The 21,315-nt window shown below is 43.7% G+C and overlaps 1 protein-coding gene across 7 annotated transcripts in view; it reads left to right on the plus strand.

Moving 5' to 3' along the window:
- Window positions 1-3,505: 3,505 nt before the first annotated feature.
- The window catches only part of KAT2B (lysine acetyltransferase 2B), a 46,466-nt gene continuing 28,656 nt past the window's right edge, over window positions 3,506-21,315 (plus strand). For 4 of the 7 annotated variants that reach the window (XR_012774227.1, XR_012774226.1, XR_012774228.1 and 1 more), the window contains exons 1-5: window positions 3,507-3,871; window positions 12,506-12,632; window positions 17,211-17,356; window positions 17,874-17,963; window positions 19,719-19,900. Coding sequence is in view for 4 of the 7 variants with exons in the window: in XM_075493137.1 (XP_075349252.1) it covers window positions 3,650-3,871; window positions 12,506-12,632; window positions 17,211-17,356; window positions 17,874-17,963; window positions 19,719-19,900 (767 nt within the window). In the remaining 3 variants the exon portion in view is untranslated. Of the gene's footprint in view, window positions 3,872-12,505; window positions 12,633-17,210; window positions 17,357-17,873; window positions 17,964-19,718; window positions 19,901-21,315 lie in introns of all 7 variants that reach the window. The other 3 variants (XM_075493134.1, XM_075493136.1, XM_075493135.1) reach the window with 3 other exon arrangements.

Raw genomic sequence — 21,315 nt, forward strand, 5'->3', positions numbered from 1 at the left:
AGGCACACCCTAAACTGCATTTTAATTTCCTCTTTTGTGAATGCAACTGCCTCCTTTGCTGGAATAACGCACAAGCTCTTGCGTTTAAGCCTGTGGGGTGTTCACAGTGAATTCAGGTGAGAGCAACAGAGGCGAGAGGCACGTCTCCTGGGAGCACCAGCTCTGAGCAGGCACCTCTCTAGGCTCTCAGCAGCCCGAGAGAGACCTGAGAATCACAGGAGCTGGCAGTCGTGGCTCATCCAGCTCCTGGCTTGCTTAATTTGATGCAGATGAGTAGTCTTCCTGAAGTCATGGGGCTACTCACCTGAGTTTTCGAGCTAAGCCGCGCAGGCAGGAGGCAGGCAGGAGGCAGGCAGCTAGGCTCACTGGGCTCCCACCAGCGCTTGCTAAACGCCAGCTTCAGAGTCAGTTCTTCTTGTGCAAACCCGCTGACGTGCCCCGAAGGACAGAAACTGAAAAATGTGGCGAGGGTTTTTCAGACAATGCTTTGAGTTTGAATCTAATTTGGTATCTTTCATATTTAATGATGAAAAATAAGCACCCGAGTGATTCTGTTGTGCTCAAATGGAGTTATACATGCATTACAATTAGAAAATTAATATGTATTTGCTTGTGAATTCAGGCAACAGAAAAAGCCAGCTTGGATATATGAAACCAAGAATGACATGTATACAGTCATATGTCAAAGCATAATTTTTTTTTCTGTTTTCCTAAAGTAGTGCAACCTGTCATGACCAAATTATATTCACTGAAGCCACCACAAGTCAATGTAGCCCAAGTTATAGTCCCATGTTTCCAGCCAGTAAACGGTCTTTTCATTCCTTATTCTTGCCAAAATTGTGAATGTAATATTTTACCTGTCACTGGAGGAGTTTAAAGCAAAGTCCAGCTTTTTTTTTTTTTTAACCAATATATCTGCACAAAGTTAGAATGAGAACAATTATTTAAATCAGGCTTAAAGTAAAAAAAAAGAGAAAGACTTACCTATTTGAGGTTAAAGAGTGATTTCTTTCTAGGCTGCTTCTCTGCAGTAGCAGGCAGTAGTTCTGCATGTGTAGTGAAATTAGTGTTTATAAATGTTACTATAGTAACTGTATCCGTAGCCACAGGCTGGTAGACTCACTGTTCTGGTTATCTAGTGAGCAGCAAGGTAAAAAGGGGGAAAAAAAAGAGACATAGTGTTGTAAGACAGCCGTGCTCTTGAGGATTCAAGGGCGAACTGCAGCAAAAGTGGTTTTTGCCTTTGCGCTAACCAGTACCTTACTGTATGCAATAAAGCCGTGTTTTTCCCATTAGACCCTCACAGACACACCATGAAATGTAAACAAATATTTGGGCACTTAACCAACCTCTGTATCTGCTTCATAACAACTTTCGGCTTTGATTTTACTGTAATGGAAGGCTTTAAAAACCTTGGAGAATAAGGGGAAAGGATAAGGTCATTCGCCTAGGCTGTGATCCCGTGAACACTTGCCTGTGCAGTTTCAGATATAAATGCACGCTGAATGGCCTTAATAAACATCAGTGGAGTTACTCACCTGTGTAAAAACAGTAAATGTATTTTCAGAATTGAAACTTGTAATTCATTTCTATGCGGGTGTGCAAACTTGATGCTGGGTTACATATCATTATAATATGGAGAATATAAAAGGAGAAGCTGGTGATTTAAAAAAAAAAGAAAAAAAAGAAAAAGAAAAAACATATTGGGGGATGTAAAGGCTACAGCATCTCCCAGAAAAACTAGGAGTCTCCGTTCAGGCATAGACCTTAAGTGGTCCATAGGAGCCAATATGTTGTTCCAGACGCGGTCTTCGCTTGTTAACATTCGCTACTGAAGAAGAGTGGTGGGAAAGCTGAAAGTGAAACTAAGCAATAACAGTTTCATTTTCAAGCCCGGGAGGAAAGCAGAAAGCTAACCGGCATTAAAAAATGCAAGCAAAGAGTTTTTAGGTGGCTGTTACCACACACCGGCTATTTGTTATTTTAAAACATGATTCAGACACTTAAAAAATATTAAAAAATGTCATTCTCTCTTAAATTTAAGAGAAACTGGATTCCCCCCCCCTCCCCTCTCGAATTTGCTGCAAAGCTTGGGGCAGCAGCGGCTCCTCCACCTTAACAGTCCGTCTTAAAGCACCGGGGATGGCAGCAGCCATCTTACGGGTCGCTGTCACAGCTGCTGGGAAGCCCTAAGCCGGCCCCGGCCTCCGCCGCCGGCTCCTCGGGGCCGGGAGACCCCGGCCCCGAGGAGCCGGCGGCGGAGGCCGGGGTGCAGGTCCCGACCCCCCGCTCAACCCCCTCATCAACCCCCTGTCGATTTAAAAACCTCAGCCAAAAAAAAAAAAAAAAACCCAACAAAACAACCCACACCCCCTTTTTCGTGAACATACTCCAGCGTTTTATTCAATTTTTCCCCTATCATTTCACATAAATGCTAACTCGCCGTATAACCTTATGCTTGAAAATATCACCGGGAGATGAGAAAGGGGGAGCGAGGGAAGAGGGGGACCACAGGAAAGTGTTTTCTGACTTCCCCCCCCCCCCCCCCCCCCAATACTACTCCTAACTTTGCAGAAGTCTGGAGTCATCTTTGCTTGCCCCACGCAAGGTGGCAAGGCCCTGCGTCTGCGAGAGCTCTTCATACGCTGGGATTCCCTTCCAAACTAATCTTGCTGCTTCAGGTTTACACATCAAAGAGCCGTAGATCCCACGCAAACGCCCATGCTCAGTCCCAACCTTTTAAACGGTAGTGCCGTACTATAGAATTGCTATTTGTGGTTTCTCACAGCTCAACCACTTTTTTTACATATGTGCAACGGAGCGTAACCGCCTCAAAACCGAAGCACTTGCTTCTGTGCATAGAGTGCAGTTTCTGTGGCGGCACCATTTACTTAATTTTAGCTTTCAATTAAAAGGTAATTCCTTAAAGACCTAAGTTGACCTGCTGCCAACACTTGTTCCTGGACAAAAAAAAAAAAAAAAAAAAGCAAGCCCCAAAGCCATGACGCGAGCAACTGAGCAGAGAGTCTTTGCATTCTCCTGTATTTAAAACTGACTGGTATTTATATATTGGCTGAAATAGAAGTATCATCTGGGGAAAAAACTGAATCGTCCACAGGCGGCTGCGAGGCGCACAGTGCGGAAATGCAATGGTTAAGTCAAACAAAGTAGTGCCGCTACGAGGGGGAACTGAGGCCGGGCAGCCCCGCCGGGGTTCAGGAGCGCGGCCGCTCCGCGCTGCCGCCGCCGGCGGCCCGGGCTCCGCGCAGCCAGCGACGTCGCCTCTTTCTGGGGCAACTTTCCCGCAGCCTCCCGGAGGGCGGGGATGGCCCCGTAGCGGCTCCCCGCACGCAGCGGGTGCCGCCGCCACCCTTTCCGCGGGGGCGCAGGGCGCCGCCCGCCCCCGCGCAGGGACGCGGGCGCGCCCCCCGCGGTGCGCAGCGGCGGGAGGCGGGAGCCGGCCCCCCTACCCCCCCCCCCCCGCCCGGCGGGGCAGGAGCCGCCCGCGGAGCGGAGCGGAGCGGCGGGTCCCTCCTCTGGCCCCCCCCGGGGAGCAGCCGGCGGCGGCGCGGCGAAGGGGAGGGTCTAGGGCCGGGCGCACCGCACCGCGCCGGCCGGCCGGACGGGCGGCTGCCGCCGCGCCGCGGGCATGGCGGAGCCTGGCGGCGCCGGGGCCGGGGCGGCGGGCGGCGGCGGGCCGCAGCAGGGCTCCCCGGCCGCCGGGGGGGTGGCCGCCGGGGGGCCGGCCCGCAGCGCCGCCGAGAGCCCCGGGGGGCCCGGCTTGGCGCGCACCGCGGGGAAGAAGGCGCAGCTGCGCGCCGCGCCGCGGGCCAAGAAGCTAGAGAAGCTGGGCGTCTACTCCGCTTGCAAGGTACCCGGCCGCCCGGCCGCGGGCGCCCACCCGCCCACGGAGGGTGGGGATTGACGGGAGGGAGGGGAGGGAGGCGGTGGGGAAGGGCCGTGCCGGGCAGGGGAGGCGGCCCGGCTGCAGCCTGGCGCTCCCCGCGGAAGTGGCGGCTCCGGCGGTGCCGGTGGATCCTGCTCCCCCCGGAGCTTTCCGGCCGGCGGTCGCAAAAATAAACCCCAAACGCGATGGAGACGGGACCGCGGGTGCAGCGCCGCCCTCCTCCTGCCCGAGCCGGGCGGCAGCGGAGGTGCCCGTCCCCGGCGTCCGTCTGTCCGTCCTTCCGCGGGAGGCGGCGGCGGGCGGGGCGGCTCCTGGTGCCGGCCGTAAGCGCTGGGTTAACAGCGCTGCCGCAGCTGCCCGCCGCGTAAACATCCCGGCGGGGAGCGGGGACACCCGCCTGCCCGGGGGGCGCGGCCCGCCCCGGCCCCGGCGGGGGGAGAGCATCCCCGGCCCCGGGCGGGGGGTGCTTGTCGGCCGGGGCGCGGCGGCGGCCTCGCAGCGCAGAGCTGTTGACATCGCAAAAGCCGCTGCCCCGGGCTGGCACCGTCGCCGGCCGCTTTGGCAGAGGAGCGAAGGTGCGCGGCCACCGGGCTTGGGAAAGTTGCGTCCCCGCCGGTCACGGTGTCCGGTGCCCGGGCCAGCAGCGGGCACCGCCGCCCGCCTGCAGCCTGCCCCAGCGGGGATCTCTTCTCCAGCGCCTGCCCGGTGCTTGCCTCTCATATTCCGGAGACCTGCCCTGGGTTTCCCTCCACAAGCACTTTCCCTCCACCTGCAATTTTCTTCGTGGTGGGAGAAGCAGGACTTGCCCTGCGTCGGAGACGGAGGGAGCCTGGTCGGGGCTGTCGCTCCCGCCTTCCGAGGTCTGTGACAACTGGCATTGTCGTCTGTGCGTGTGCACATGCGGCGCGCAGAGGAGGACCGGCGTGCTCGGAGCATGGGCCGCTGGCTGCGCTGCTGCTGTCAGGGCAATTCCTGGATGCACAGCGCGTCTGACATGTCCAGATTGGCAGTGCTGATGTCAAATCTACTAGTAATGCTTTCAGCGTTGAAAATAGCTGTTTGTGAGAAACGTGCATCTAATTTTCTCTGTTCCCTTACTTTGGAAATCTCAAAAGGGCAAACGTTTAGTGAAAGGCCAAACTAAATGCTAACGTACATGAGGAAGCATCATAGTATAACTTTGTAGTCCTGTCTCGGTGGTGTGAGGAGCTTTAACTGTATGCTGAAGGCATGGCGCAACGCTGTCACGTGAGGGCAAATTAAGGAAGCCACACATTTCAATTTCTTAGCTGTTTCCAAATGTGCAGGCACCTCCACTTCAGCTTTGGTGCATACGTGGGACGTTGCAAGATTACACTGGTGTCAGTAAGTTAAAAGAGCAGCTAGCGTACTTGAAAGTTGCGGCCCTCACTGCAGGCTGGGTGGCATGGCTTGAAGCTTTCCCAGTGCTGAGTCCCTTTTGCACCCTCGTATTTTAATGTTACTAAGACTTGCTATTAAATGAAGCTGGTTGTGGGGTGGGTAAGATTTTCACAAGCTGTTAGGGGTGCACGTGTGTGTGTGTGAATTGCTTTTTTTCTTCCCCGGTGGGTTCTTTTTTCTTCTCCTGGTGTACCTCCAGGTGATCTTTGTGAGGGCAAAAGCCTTCTCCTGAGGTGCTTTGCCCCACAGAGGTGGCTGTGCTGTGAAGAAGTGCAGGCGGCCTTGTCTCCTCCCAAGCCCTTTGCTTTTTCGGGGACGCACCAGCCCCACGTGTGCATGGCCGCAGGTCCTTTGTTGGAAGGGAGAGGAGTGCTGTTTGGGAGGGGAGGAGGGCATGCTGCGGCCTGCCGCCAACCCTTCTTTCCCTCTCACAGGGCTCTGGGGGTGCGGTACGGTGCAGTGAGAGCTCGTACTGCCGGTGCTCTGCTGGGGTGTCCTTGCTGGCCCTCTTCTCTGAGAAGTCCTGGGTGTATGCCCCATTGGCACTCCAGCGATGGATGGAGCGGGACCCATGGCCGAGGGCACCCCAGGGCCTCTTCTTCCTGCCAGGATCCAGGCACAGCCACAGCACTAAATGCTGCTCTGTGTTCAGATTAAAATGCAAAACCTACCTTTGGTATTTCACTTCTCGTCAGTAATTCAGTGGCAGGCAGCTTTCCTTCAGGTCTCAAAACAGAAGCAAGTAGGCAGACGGGAAGCTCCTTGTAAACTAATCAAGCGGCTTCTCCTGTGGGATAAAGGGGGAAGGATGGAGCAGGGTGGAAGAATGTGTTATTTTTCTTCCCGAACACCTGGCAGGTGCTACAAAACGACACTGCATGGCTTGTAACATTAGTGGTTTGCAAGAAACTGTAGCAGTCCAGAGCGTAACTTTGAACTTTTTTTTACTTTGGGTTGCAACTTCTCTTCCATTTATTTTGCATTTCTGTGTGTGAGTGCAAAAGAGCGGGAGAAGGCAAACACTCACACCACCTCCGAAGGGGACATCTGTGCTCATTCAAGTAGTGGCCACACGTGAATCTCGTGTAAATCTACATAGAGCTGTACAAGCTGGAGTGCAGAAAATACGTAATTGGCATCCTTAGCATCGATCACCTTCTCCCCTGTAAAATTCATCACAAAATTCAGCACGCGGAATTTATTAGGAGCTTAACCTCAGAGATGCTGGGAGTAGCAGAGGCAGGGAGCGTGTGTTCGCTAGGGATGAAGAGCAGCAACACAAGAAGATGGAGAGGTCGGTGGCTGTGTAGAGGGTGAGTCTCACTGGCGACAGCAGAAATGCCAAGCAGAAAAGGGTGGAAGGCACCAGTCTGGGGTAGGGTGCTCAGTCCCAAGGAGGACCTCCTGGTCCTTCTTCAGCGATCCCTTTCCTTCATGGGAAACACGGACAAAGACTGCTGGCAGACATCTTCAGTGTGCCCATATTCTGAGCAGAGCGAGAGTGACGTTTAGGGAGCTGCTGCCCAGGTGAGAGAAATGTGGGGTTTGTTTCTTTTCCCTGATAAAAAATTGGGACAGGAGAGTTGTAGCTGTTGAGCTGCTCCACTTCACTTTTTCCCCTGTCAGAAAAGGTCAGGGTAGAAGGGAGTGAACAGGCTCCTGTGTGTAAAAAAAAAAAACCAAAAAACCAAACCTTCTTAAATGCCCAAGTTTGTGTGTGTGGGGAAGAAAGCATGTTCTGAACAATAAGATATATATTAGGAGTTGGTACAGTTTTCATGACTTTTGGAAGTGCACAGTAGTGCTGTATGCTGTGGGAGGTTTTGTATTTGGCACTTGCTATATCTGTGCACATATGAATGGCTGCATACATTGTTTTGGTTTTGTCCAGTGTGAAATTGAGCATTATGCATGCGAGCTTGCAGCACTTTTATATAAAAGCAGCACAATGTGACTTACACGCATAAATATATTTAATGAAGATGTAGGAGGAAGTCTCCTTGGCTTTTTTTCCCTATTGGTTTGCAGTATGTGAAAACACAACTCTCTGTCTAGTCTCACTGGGAGTTTTTCCTATAAACAAGTTGAAATATGTACTATTTTAGTACACTAAGTTTTCTGTAAAATTGGTTATTTTTCGTTATATGTATCTTACAGTAATGCCTGGATGCTTATAAATATAGTTAGAGCCCAGTAGCCTAAGGCATTTGCACAATTAGCAGGGAATAATACCTCCTTGAAGAAAGACCTTGTACTTTAGATAAACAAAATGGACAGAGAGCGAGAAGGGTTATGATGAGATTGCTTGGCCAAGGCCCTGCGGCAGGTGAGCGAGTGGCAGAAGTTGAAGTAAAATCTCGGTCCTGAGCTCCAGGCCAGCTGCTGACTCTTGGTAGAGACACTTCTGCCCACTTCTCATCCTAGGGTGACCTCTATGGAGTTTTCCTGCTCTTACACATAAAAAAGAGTTCACAGGGTAAATATGTACCACCATTTCTGTAATATAAATACTTTTTTTGGTGACTTTTATAAGGCAGATTAAGATGAGGCAGACTTGGCCGTATTGCTGCTGGACTGTATAGTGTGAGTACAGCTCCTTGAAGCTCAACTGGAAATGTATTGCAGTTGTTTTCTGCAGAAGTGTATAGGAGACATACAAGACATCTAAAACTTTCTTATGATCATTTTCATAGTGGGGTGAATCTGTTTTACAATGTCTTACAGGCTGAATTAAAGCATCTTCCTTTAAATTAAATAGGAAGTCTACCATTAACTTTCCCAGGTGGGAGTTGGGCCCCTATTATTAATAAAAGCTTTATACGGTAGCCTACATCTATTCTGTAAGTGAAACTGCAAAATACAGGGAATAAAATACTTGGATTGATCAATAAATGAAGAACATGTTCTTAGAGCTGAGCACTGAACTGATTATTTTGTACTATTAAAGGCGAATGGGTCAGCTGATTTCCTGATATGTATGAGTAGCTCTCCAAGCAGTGTCTAACTGTCTGGTTGCTGGGTACTGGACATTTGAGTAGGAAAAAAATATGTGTGTTAAATTCATCAATGTATTGGTTATGGTTTGTGTGATTTTCTTTGTTAAAAGCATCAATTTGATATTATTGCTGGCAGGAAAAGACTTACAGGGTATTTTACATGGCTTTTGTGTTGGGAGGAAGAATATTTTTTCTAGAGTAATTATACTTGCTGGAAACAGAAAGATCTGTAATGTTGTGTATATATAATCTGTTGAGTCTGCTTTGCATCTCAGTTACCAGCCAGGGCAACCTGTATGATTTTGAGTTGGAAAGAGAGCCCAGCACAACAGCTGGTTTGAAACTCAGTTTTAAGACTGTTGGGGTCTTTTACTTTGTAATTAAGTTAGCTTGAAGTTTGCAGGTTGCTATGCTCATTTCACTATCCGAAAAGGAGAGGAATGTTTTAGTCCTCAAGTAACATTCTTCATTTATTCATTATTATTTAGACACCTGAAACCCACTTAAAAGGGGCCGAGATGTGCAATGTTGGAACTTTCAGGTGCTTCCTTTTTAAATAAAAATGCTAACGACACATGTTAAAATGTGCTGTATTTTTTCGCTGTCCATTTTTGACCCGCTATCAGTATATTCAGTATTTTAAAGGAAATAGTAACTTTAGTTTGTCCAGAGGTGCAGTTTTCACTGCCCGGAGCTACCGGGCAGTTTGATTTCCCACATTGTAACACTTCACCTAACATGGAAGGGGTAAAAAACAATGATTGAAATTACATTGTAAAGTGCAAGATGTACATAATTTCTGCAAAACCATAATTTCTGGGTTTTTTTTGGGGGGGCAGGCAACAGTGTGTAGTTGTTGTGTTTTATTATACTGCACTCATCCAATTTTATTAAAAACCGCCAAGGAAGATGCAGAGTTTGTGATCCCCGGGCCTGCGAAGGTGACAGTCATTACTTTGCAGGTTTCAGTAAGGCAGAAGTCCCCAACTTTCTCCAGTGGCTTTATCAAAGCTCTGCAGACGTCCCAGAAAACAAGGCTCCAAGGACTGGATGCACTAGTTTAAATGCTTCTTTTCCTTCCTCCCCTCAAAACTGTTTGATCTTAAATTAAGTTTTTGCGGAGGTGAAGTCATACTTTATTTTCTAATGAAAAGCAGATGAGTGACATTAAAAAAAAAGGAAGAAAGAAAGGAAAAAGCTGAAGATAGTCAAAGAAAGAATTGAATGAACAAAACGCTGTGGAAGACTTAAAACAACTCAGCAGTTTAAGCCACTGAGGAATGCACATTGCATATTCACTGCGAAATACTTGCACTGTCAACATCTACAATGAAAGCTTAGTTTTAAAGAGGACCTTTTCGGGTTGTGTTTCCCCTTGGTTAACAGAACATTTATGCTGATTCTGGTGTTTTATAGAGAGATTAACGAAAAAACCCCACCCTAGTAGTTGTTTGAGAAAGGTCTCTGGAATAATTTGAACAATACAAATTAACATCTGCTTCAAAAAGATCTGGCGAGGAAATACTACCGAGGGCAGAAAAAATCTGCCGTTGAACACGCTGTTTTTATTCTTCTGTGGGTGGGTGATATTTATTTTTGGCAGTTTAACTGAGCTGTTATCAGGATTCGTACATCTGTTTGTTTGCATCTTTGCTGTTAATTATTGTGTGACACTAAAGTTTGTGTAGTTACTCACTGTTTATAGTTTTGAGGCTTGATAGTAAACATTGTGTGGTGAGCTTCTGTGAAATACTGCTTCCACTTGGAGAATAAATTCTCAAAAAGCTTGTGCCTAGTTTGAGGGGGTTTTTTTGGACATCTTTCATTGTGGTATGATTTAAGGCAATTAATAATAAGCCTGATATTATGTCAGTAATTTACAGTGTTGAACATTTGTCTGGACAGCTGCATGGGAAGGATCAAATCTTCTTCCCTAAAATAATATTCAATCAATTTTTGTTTGAGAACTTCTTTATGATCGTCTCTTGAATTTTCTTTGGCAATAATCTCGTTTTCTGACAGTTTTTTCTGTGACAGTTTCTCTAGCCTTGTCGTAACTGCAAAAACTTTCATGGCAACGTTGCCTCTCCGGCAGAGCAAATGTGGGTAGCTTATTTGGCATTGGTTTTGTCTAGCTCGAGACGCTAACTGAAAGTGTGGGTTCGCATTATCTCACAGATGTCCAAAGTCCCCACACCAGGGCAGTCCTTGGTTCACAGGTGTCACTCAATCACTGATCTCTCTTTCTAGTCATTAAACTTTAAGAGGTCCTGTAGGTCTGGATAACAAACAAAAGTAAAACTGGCTCATTGCCTGTGAAACAGTAAGAGACGGTTCTGCTGTAAAATAACATCGGGCCTTCTTCACTTCTCTGCCAATCATATTACTCATAGAAAATATGATCGAAAAATAACATAAAATTCCCCATAAATCCATCCAGATTGCATTTTATGAGACTTTAAAAAAAAAATTGTTTTAATCTTCCTCATATTTCATACTGAAACCTCCCTGATGCCACATTATAAATACATGGGGTGGCAGGCAGTCTGCACCCACGCAGTGAACTTGGGGAGCCAGGGGTTTCAGGCGACGCAGGTTGTCCCGCTTCCAAGGGATGTACGTGGAAGTGGTTTTGCTGGGCACTTGCAGGTGGATTTCTGAGTCGTGCTGGTGGCTCCGGCTGCTGAAAATGCCACTTACACCCCTTCATACCTGCCAGACCACCCTGGGCGCAGGCAGAGGCCATGGCACCTGGGGCCAGGAGTGCAGCTGGATAAAGACTTAAGCATTGGAGATGGTGAAAACGTCACGTGGTGCTCAGCAAACTGCAGGCAGCAGTTTTCTTGGTGCTCAGGTTGCTGAATATTGAAATGAGTTTGGAAGAACAATTTACCATCAATCTACAAAGCTGTCAGTCTTAGGAGCTGTCAAGCTGTGATCCTTTCTGCTTCTCCTGGGTGATTCTTCCTTAGGTAAGAGATGGGATTTGGAAACATAAAAGGAAAATGAAATAGGTTCCTGAAATAGCTTGCATTAAATGTATTCAGAATTGGTTTTGAAAAATGACACATTAGTGCTGGATATAGTAACATAACAATTTTTCCTACTAAGGTTGTTTCAGTCATAAATATTATGCAGCAGTTGGCATACTTTCCTCACTGGGGTCTTGGCACTGCAAATTCATGAGTATCTTGTTACAGCCCAGTGCACAGATATCTCTGAACAGTGGAAAAGCATGCTTTTCTTCCGATTAGATCTTCACCTAGGGACATGATGCTGTTCGAAGAACTTTACCATCAAAATAACTAAGATCTTTTGGATATGCAGAGGAAAATCCCCTCCTATAAAGCTGCTCTTTGGATAACTAGAATTAGGACTTTGAACTTCTGAGTGGTTTGAAACATGATTACCCAAGCCACAACCTCTCCCTTCGTGGTTACCCCTTTTAGCTGCAGTCTGTCGGTGGTGTTTCGCACCCACTGAGTGTAAATAAACTTTGCAGGGTAAGCAGCAGGTTTCATTGGTAGTGTCACTGTCCTTGGCATCCATTGCTTTTGCGGCCAAGCCTTGCTTTAGGCAGCATTCTCCAATAGTGCAGATATTGTTTGCTTATTTCAGTATTTAGTTAACCCTGCTTGGGTTGTCATGGGCTTGGTTTTAGTTGCATGATTCCTTGTTGCCGGTATGGCTGATAAGGCGGTGATAAACGTGTTGCCTGTTAGATAACCTGTTTGTGTTTAAATCATTAAAACTGTCTCGGTGGCAGGATCTGTACGTGTTGATATACCAGTAAGCGTTTAAATACTTCTTTCATATAGGAGCTAGAGTGAGGGCTTTCTGTAAAGGAATTAGCCAGAGTTTGTGGATGTATTTTTCATACATTTTTCACAGTTACATATTTCACAGTTTGCTTATCAGAACCATGTTAATCTCTCTATTTGGGGTACTATTCTATTTCTGATTATTTCTAGAAAATAAAGTCTAGCTGCGTGATAGATAAAAAACAAAACCCAAACAAAGCAACAACAACAAAACACCCTGAAAATCCCCCCAAAACATCAAAACAAAAACCCAACTTGAAATTAATAATGTTACTTTTTATTGCTTTTGAAATAACGCGGTTTCAGCAAGTTCCTGGTTTTTTACGCTGTTGATCGATACCCCTTTGCTTTGATTTCAGGCTGAGGAATCCTGTAAATGCAATGGCTGGAAGAACCCCAACCCGCCTCCCACGCCGCCCCGGGCAGAGCTGCAGCAGGCGGTTGTCAGCCTCGCTGAGCCCTGCCGCAGCTGCGGCCACGCGCTGGGTAAGCTTTTGCCTTTCGCCTGCAATCCACGTGCTTATACCCAGAAGTCTCCGCTCTTGCGAGACGAAAGTCAAGATGCCATGCCAAGACCTAGAAATGTGGGTTACGATTGGACATAAACGTCAATTAACTTAGATTAAAATACGTCGGAAATATCCTAAAATGAGTTTTGAAGAAATTGAACTAAGGTACAACTTCTAACAACCCAGACATCTTAAATTGTTAAAATGCAAAAGCACTTTTAAGCTGCCCATAACAATTTTAATACTTTGTGTAACATTTGCATTAACCTCACATTGTTTTATCTGTCAGCTGCCTTAGTTACAACACGAATGACTCTCTCCTGTAGGCTGTGTTATGTTTTCTTGCTACAGAATAAACTATAAAATATTCTTGACCATTGTTAAAGCAGGTACTCTTACCTACAAAAAGAACTGTGCCTTTTCCATGTCACAGAAAATAATACTGGCGTTGTACATCTTAGCACTGTCTAAGTTATTGTGCAGACAGCTTGCGTATCTTGGAAGCAACTGCTCAAAATCCACTGTTAAATACCATTGTGGGGCTTTGTTTTTTTTTTTTTTTTTTTTTCAGGCTAATAATAAATAATGATTTGTACCCACATAGCCTGAAAAGGAGTGGTGAATCATTGTATGATTTTTTTAAGAATTTGTGCTTATCCAGAATAAAAGCTCATGACTTTTTCTGTATACATCAGCAAATATCGGATAAAAATTGAGCTAAAATAAAATTCAGAACTAATTGAAAAGAAGCAGTTGCTATTTAATTTTTGTTGATGTCCAAAAGTTAGGACAGTGAAATAAGAAAGAGGAAATCTAAAACCTTCACAATGGATCATTTATTTTTTTACTTTTGAAAATAATATTGTACTTTGTGTGGAATACTTTTTTTTTTTTTAATTGCGATTTATTTCTATTTCTGCTCTCTTTTCTTTTTAAGCTCTCATTACATTTGATCTATTTCTGAGCTTTTCAGCAGATTCCTTTCCTTTCCTGATATCCCAAATCTCTGGGTTTGCTTGCAGGAGAAGATTAACAAATGCATAGTATCACAGAAAGTTCAGTTGCTTTAGCCAAGTTAGTTTCAACCTTTCATCACGCAGCTTCTCAGTGCTGCTTTTGGTTTTGCAGTCAGGGTGGCTTGTGTTACCCGTCCCTTTCATTCCTGGCCTTTGAAGAAAGAGGTTTTTCTTTTTTTTTTTTTTTAAGTCTTATGAGATGTTGTGTCTGTCAGTTCCCTGTTCTTCAGCAGAATTTGTGGATGGCTATGTATTTTGTAGAAAAACTCAAGTCTTCTAAAGGCTGAGACTGGTTTTGGTATATTAAAAAATCTTATATTGCTCATTAGCTAGGGAACCAAGGAAAACCAGTACTATAAACCCAGTACCAGTGAAATGTACCTTATGGAACAAACTGTATTTTTATTTATTGCTGTTTTTAGAAAGGTAAAGTTTCTTATTCTGCCAGCTGCAGCTAATGAGGATGATGTTTCATCTGAAATAACTTAAATGAGTTGCTGTCTGCATCCTCATACTACTGGCAAAAATATGTCTTTCAGCGGTGTTTTCCAAGATAATTTTTCTATTCATCTCCTCTAAATTAGTGTGTTCCTGATGAATGCCTTTAAAATGAGACTGACCACAAGGTGTGCAGGCTTCAGATTATCATCTGTGCTGCATTTGCTCTTCCTTGGAGAGCTGTTGAAATAACCATGTAGAAATTCCTGTACTGGTTAAAGCCATACCTGATGTAAAATGCAGGATGTTCAGGTTTTTTGCCTTTTTTTAATTTATTATTTTCTTCCAAAGGTAATCCTAGACATTAGTTTTGCTTGAGACATCTCTTTTGGGGTTATGGTTTGATCTTCAAGCCAGTGCAGTTTTTGGTGCATAAATCTGGTGGTGCCTATTAGCTTATCAAGCTTATTTCTGTCTACTTACCTACAACTTGTATTCTTCTATTTGTGGCTTAGCCCCACAGCTTGGCTCTATATTGGGCTTATAATGAATATTTATTTTACTTGGGTGATATATTGGGTCACTACCATAACACTGTGAAGTGGTGACTGAATTGTGTGCGGGGAGAATCCACTCTCCACCAGCCTCAAGACAAGGTGTTACAAAGTCAGAGGCTCTTTTCTCTTTTATATTTACTTGGTTTCTCCTGGGTTACAGGGTGCATTTTCCTGTTGGTAAACATTTTTGGTCTTGAGTCTAGTGCACTTTCAAACTCATTAATTAATGTGTTAGTACACTATGTACCCAGGCTCTTTTTTTTTTTTTCCCCCAGCACTGTCTTTAGTTCCTGCTGTGCACCTTCATGTAGTGTATTTGGGTATTTCTTGGTTTGCCTGTCCTGTATACATTACTAGTGTTTTTATGTACACACTGATTTTGAGATAGACTGTGGCCACATTCCTTATGAGTCTGTTTTCTAACTGCTCCTGGTTCAAACTCTCAAGTACTTGCTTATTGAAGTTGCACAACTAAAGTAATTAACTTGCTCTTTTTCAGGTCTTCGTATCATTGCATTGGCCTTGCTCTTTCTGCTTGCTTTCTTCTTCCGTATGCTGTAGCAAGCTATACTTGTGATTCATTTTTTTTAGATTTATTATTTTGCAAACACAACAGCAGCTGAGGAAGGTTGTATCCGTTGGGCAATGCAGATGAGTGGGACTGTGTAACTCTAGTCAAGGGTAACTCAGTATTTGATGTCAGTGTACTAAAGCTTTGATTTTAAGAAAACATTTACTAATGGCCACAAGAATTTGGGAATGGGCTGTGAACATCCGAAGAAAGATAGTTTGTTGGACTGCTCTACAAACATTGATGACTCTATAGTAAATGGTAACTGGTAGTAAATACATGCTGGTAATATGCTTATATTACTTTTAGATTCACTGTATGGGTAATAATTCTCTAGTTTAATAAAATGTTTAAATATGGCCACAAAGTAGTCAAAGTAACTTTCAGTATTGTTATGGAAACTGTGTGGAAATGGCTTCTTATGCTGATGTTTTATCAATTTGTTAGTTGAGTGCAAGTTTTCTTTATTATGTTATCAACTTCTAATGCAGTGCTCATCTAGGAGGGAATTTATTACTTTTACAAGATCAGAATAGACAGCTGGGAATATTAAACCTTCATATCTGGCTCAAGGACAGAAGTGAAATAGTTTTATTCTGCCCAGAATGCTGAATATTTGTCCTTAAAGAAAGCCCGTGATGACCATCCCCCTTTCAGTTCTGAGCATATGCTCAGAACTTAAGACACTATATTATAAATGTTCATTTAAGTGGAAATGATTGCTGGCATCTTTTTAACATTCTGAGCCATGGTGTCCTTTTTGCTTGAAACGGCACAAATTTATTGAATTTAAACATTTTGGCAGACGTCATACCAAACTTTCCAAAACAAACCATCTTTGCTGAGTGGCCAATAAATATGATCGTTTTCAAGTCAAGCGTTATTTCTCCCCAGTTCCTCTCCCCTTAAGCAATCAGATTTATGCAGAAAATTTCTTACCAGTCCTAATCACATTGGCATATCTAAGATAATATAATAATTATCTAAGAAGTAAATATTGATACAAGTTATTAAAAGATATAAAACCTAATATGCCCAACCTTTTAAATAATTTTCCTTTTCCTGTAGAGGATATTTTCTTGTCCTTTCAGAGGAAAGGATATGCATACCATGTACATTGGCCTGGAGTCAGCGAAGATCATGGCTTTTTGTAATGTAAATATCTTCTTTCTGGGGATTGACTTTTTGTTTTAAATTGCCTTCTCTCTTCCTGGGGCCAGTTGTTCAAACCAGCTTGAAATGAATGTCCCACTTCACGTGCACAAACCTCAAGCTTTTGAAAATTACAAATGTGGAACTGTATTTACCTTTGGAGATGATAAAAGGGAGTTTGTCACTTGGAAATTATACATTGAAGGTTGCTTTTTTGTAAACTTCTGAACAAATGAGCGTGTGCAATCTGCAAAAGCTTTGTTAATATAGCGTGCAGAAAGCATAGTTTGACTTTACATGATATGAGAGTATGAGACTTAGCTAGTAATGCCCAGTTTAAAACAAAAAGCCTATTTACAGAGCTTTTTTTTTTAAAAAAAAAAATCTCCGTGCAATAAGATGCTCCTTGTATCAACAACTGGATTACTTAATTTATGGGAATTATGGATTTATTTTCTTTAGTCAAGAAACTTTGTCTCGAAACCATAGCTCCTGGACAAAAATATATGTCGTTATTTATGTATTGCATCATATTAATACAGACAGTACTTGTGTGGTCTGTTTTAAGTGTTAACAGACACTGTGATTCCAGCCAGCCATCATTCCTCTGCTGTGGGAATTGCCACCCCTGGACTACCTTTACAAATTGCTCCGATGTGACATACATTTCAGTTACCTCTGATAAGATGTTCTGTTTAAATAGGTTATTACAGCATCAGTGCCTTTACCATTAGGGCTTAGTTTGAGATATCCTGGGGAATACTTGTGCTATCGGTTCTTTCAGTAGGCTTTTTACAGGTTTGGATTTTTATTTCATTTAGCTACTCATGTTTCTCACCTGGAGAATGTGTCCGAAGAAGAAATGAATAGGCTCCTGGGGATTGTATTGGATGTGGAGTATCTGTTCACCTGTGTCCACAAAGAAGAAGATGCGGACACCAAGCAAGTTTATTTCTACCTGTTCAAAGTAAGCTGAACTTGTGTAGTATCTTCTCAGGTTTTTAACTGTCTCGCACATAAGCCAGTTTCGCTGCCCCTCATGCATGTGTTGACTTTATCTGGTAAGACTTTTTTTCTCTAGCGCGATGCTCGAGTGGCTGACTATGGGCTAGACGTTGTGGTACTTGCAGTGTACCGTATCTTTCTCCAGAAGTCGTCCAGATGATTCAGGAGCTGACCCTGAGTCCCATCTATAAACTGTGCAACCTGCAAGCCTTACCTTCTTCACTTACACATCGGGAAAACTCAGTTGACATACACGCTAACTTAGCTGCCTACATTTGCTCAGAGAAGCCTCTTATATGCATTTCAAAGAAGGTGAATTCACAGTGAAGTTTAGTAGCTATAAATTTAGATGACTAAACAAGCAGATATATAGCCAGGAGATTTTCAACACTGCTTGCCGTGTGTTGTGCGCCTGTGACTTCCATTAACCCTCTATATGCAAATATGCTAATTTAAAAAAAAAATTATATTTTTAACAGCTTTTGAGGAAGTGCATTTTACAGATGGGAAAACCTGTAGTAGAAGGATCTTTGGAAAGTCCTCCATTTGAGAAACCTAGCATTGAACAGGTAAACAGTCAACACACGGGTTTGGTGGGTGTGGGATTTTTTGATTTGGTGGGGTTTTCTGGGTTTTGTTTGTTTGTTTTGGGTTTTGTTTTTTTCTTTTTTCTTTGTAAATGTAGGCACTGGTTTTGAACACATGGCATTTTAGGCAGTTTGCAGATGTTTCTGTGTGTTACTTAGGACAAAGTAGGGGACTGTAGGAGAGTTCTGCTGCTGCTTGTCCTTTAGTTTTGGTACAATAGTTACATTATTTGACTTCTCTCAACATTCATCTTATGCTGTAATGAAACTGACTTTTTTTTTGTGGTTCTAGAGAATGAACTTAACATACTACTTTTATGTGTGGCAGTTCTAATCTTTCTTTGTTTCAAGTGATGAAAAATGCTGTTGAAGTTTTGAAATCCGATATTAAAATGACACTTGTCTTCTGTAAATCAATGAAGAGGGTTTGATCCAATTCAATGAGATTGTAGCCTTCTCTTTCAAAGGGTAGACAACAAAAAACAATGCCGAAACCAAAGAATAACTGAGGCTTTTGTAACTCTCAATGGGTAAAGAACATAGGACAAATTCAGATTTTGGTTAAGCAAGCTCCTGAGAATGCACTTTTGGCACACAAGTGGGCCCATTAGCTCCAGTGGGACTACGCAGAGGCTCACATACCTCGCTGAAACAGGAGCTCAGTGTTTCCCATGAGGGGATGAATGGATGCTCTATTGTTAAACAGGATATTTTAAATGTGAAGACTATCATGTGTAGTAATTATTTCCTTGAAACTCTCACTTCTTATAATTTAGGAAAATCAAAACACTTTATTGCTGAATTTCTGGGAAGTCTTCACCTTAAGTTCTCCTTTAGTTTAGGTATAAACAAAGAATAAGTGTATGTAATCTCCATACACTTCCAGTCCTTAAAATATACTATTAAAAAGGTTTTGTACAATACAATTTTTTGTCACATTCTTCATACTGTTCAATTTGCTTAAGATAGTAAAGCATAGAGATGAAAGGGTAATTCTTCTTACAATTTATTTTGAAATAATTTTCCCTTAAAATAGACCTATATTTTCAATTGTTTTTAGCAGTTCAGCAACTCAATCACACAAAATTATTTGATAAGCAGCAGTATTATAATTGATTTATAATATATATGTATTGCAGCACTTTTAGTCATACATTTTAACTGTCTTCTGTAGGTTTTTTTTAAAGCAGACAGTATACAAAGTGCAATGAGGGGACATACTTGTGAAATACTGGCACTTCTTGAAGAAATAATATGATGTGTAGACACAAACTTAACTAGAAGTCCTCAAGCCCTAGTCTACTATTCAAAAGTAGCTGGAGAGGTTTATAGGTGATACTTGATTTACAGAGGAAATAAATCACACAGCATGACTATCAGCAAAATTGTGCATATGTGAGCATATAGAAGAAAGCCTACTGGATATTTCTCTGTTCCCTGACAGTTTTTTACTTTGAGAAGGAAGAAAAAATAAAGAATTTTCCTTCTCTTCCTTTAAGTCAGCTGCTGGAGGTGGATAGAACAAAAACATCTGCATGTACCTGTTGCTGTGTGCAGGGGAACCAGCTTGTGGCAGCTACATGAGTAGCTGAGCAAGGAGTTCATGGTCTCCAGTATTTGTTTTCTTTCCCATGTAATGCAAGTTCAGGGCTAATAAACATAAAGTGAGGAATGTTCAAGGACGCTCCTACAAAAAATATGGCTAAATAATTAAACATTGTTTTCTTCTGTTTTAAGGGTGTGAATAATTTTGTGCAGTACAAATTTAGCCACTTACCCTCAAAGGAAAGGCAAACAATAGTGGAACTGGCTAAAATGTTTCTGAACCGCATTAACTACTGGCACCTGGAGACACCTTCTCAGCGAAGACTAAGATCACCCAATGACGATATTGCGGGGTATAAAGTGAATTATACCAGGTAATGCTGCTTTTGCTTGTTACAAGTCTTGCTTACAAATAGGGCACGTACACACTTCAGGAATACATCAGTACCTGTATGCCATAGGTCCACCTTGTGAATTTTTGCAGTTATGGAGTTTATATGAAAACCTGATGATTTCAGTGAGACTATATGAGCGTTTCACATGCATCCTTGTGTTTTGAGAGGTGTGCTTTATCAGCCAAGAACAGGGAGTAGAGGTCGCGAACATCTGTGTCTAACAACGCTTTTGCACGTCCTGTGTTTGCAAAGTTGCTCTCACTCTTCTTAAGATATGAGCATCACATAAGATCCTCATTTCATGTACTAAAAATTCAGGCAGGTTGTTATTCAGCTTAAAAATAAAAAAGAAAGAAGATAATGTTAAGCATTGCAAAGCAATGGACTCCACAAAGTGGAGCCAAACAGATCACACGGAGCTTGAAACCAAATCGTGGAAGATTTGAAAAATTAAAATAATTTTGTGAGTGCTTGAATGCTAAACGGTGAATAGATACTATTAGATTCCTTAAAATGATAGTTCTTTTCATGACCTTTTAATACGTCGTCAGCATTCAAAGGAATAACTTAGTCACTGGGGGAAGAAGAGCTCGGATAAAAAGCTGAGTCTCTTAATTTTGCTTTTCTCATAACAAGAGTGCAACACCTTTTTCACTGAGCATGGAGACAGCAGTTAGGGTTCCTGCCGGCGCAGGCAGCGGTTAACGTGCCGTCTGCGAGCGCAGGCAGCGGTTAGCTAACGTCTCTGTCAGCACACCCGTTCCCAGCAACGGCCGGGGACATTCTTCCTGGCTGAGGATGAGCACCGCCTTCTGCCCGCTTTTCTAGTGGCCTTTCCTCTGAAGAACAGCTCCATGAAAGAGAACAGTGAATCCTGGTGTGAGCTGGGGCTGTGGCTGGTGATACAGCAGGCTGGGCTGTGTCGGTGTCCGACTGGGATGCTCTCAGATGACCTGTCGCCTCACATAACGACCTGGTGTAAAGGACGGTTACCGATAATCTGTGGGGCTCCTAAGACCATGTTTGGTGTGTCTTTGCCCTCCGTTTTTTTTTGTGATAAAGGTGTCAGATAGCCAGGGGTGGTTGGAGTCAACTTTTATTAGGAATCAATAGCTAGCATTGGCTCTGGTTGGTGACTTTTATTGTTAATCGTTTTGTCACTTGCTGTTTCTCAAACCTTCCTGCCTGCAGTCTCTAAGGCTCCCTCTGACCCAAAGTGCTGACTTTTTCTGTCTGATCTAGCCTGTCAGCATGAGCTTCTCCCCTCCGCAGCGTTTGGCGCACTGCTTGGGGTGCTGAGTGCACCTCGTGAGTTCTTGCGGTCACCGACTTCATTTGAAAACCTGATGATGTGAGTGAAACTATATCAGTTTCACATGCGTCCTTGTGTTTTG

Source organism: Mycteria americana, chromosome 2, assembly GCF_035582795.1.
Source record: "Mycteria americana isolate JAX WOST 10 ecotype Jacksonville Zoo and Gardens chromosome 2, USCA_MyAme_1.0, whole genome shotgun sequence".
In the NCBI taxonomy this organism is placed as follows: Eukaryota; Metazoa; Chordata; class Aves; order Ciconiiformes; family Ciconiidae; genus Mycteria; species Mycteria americana.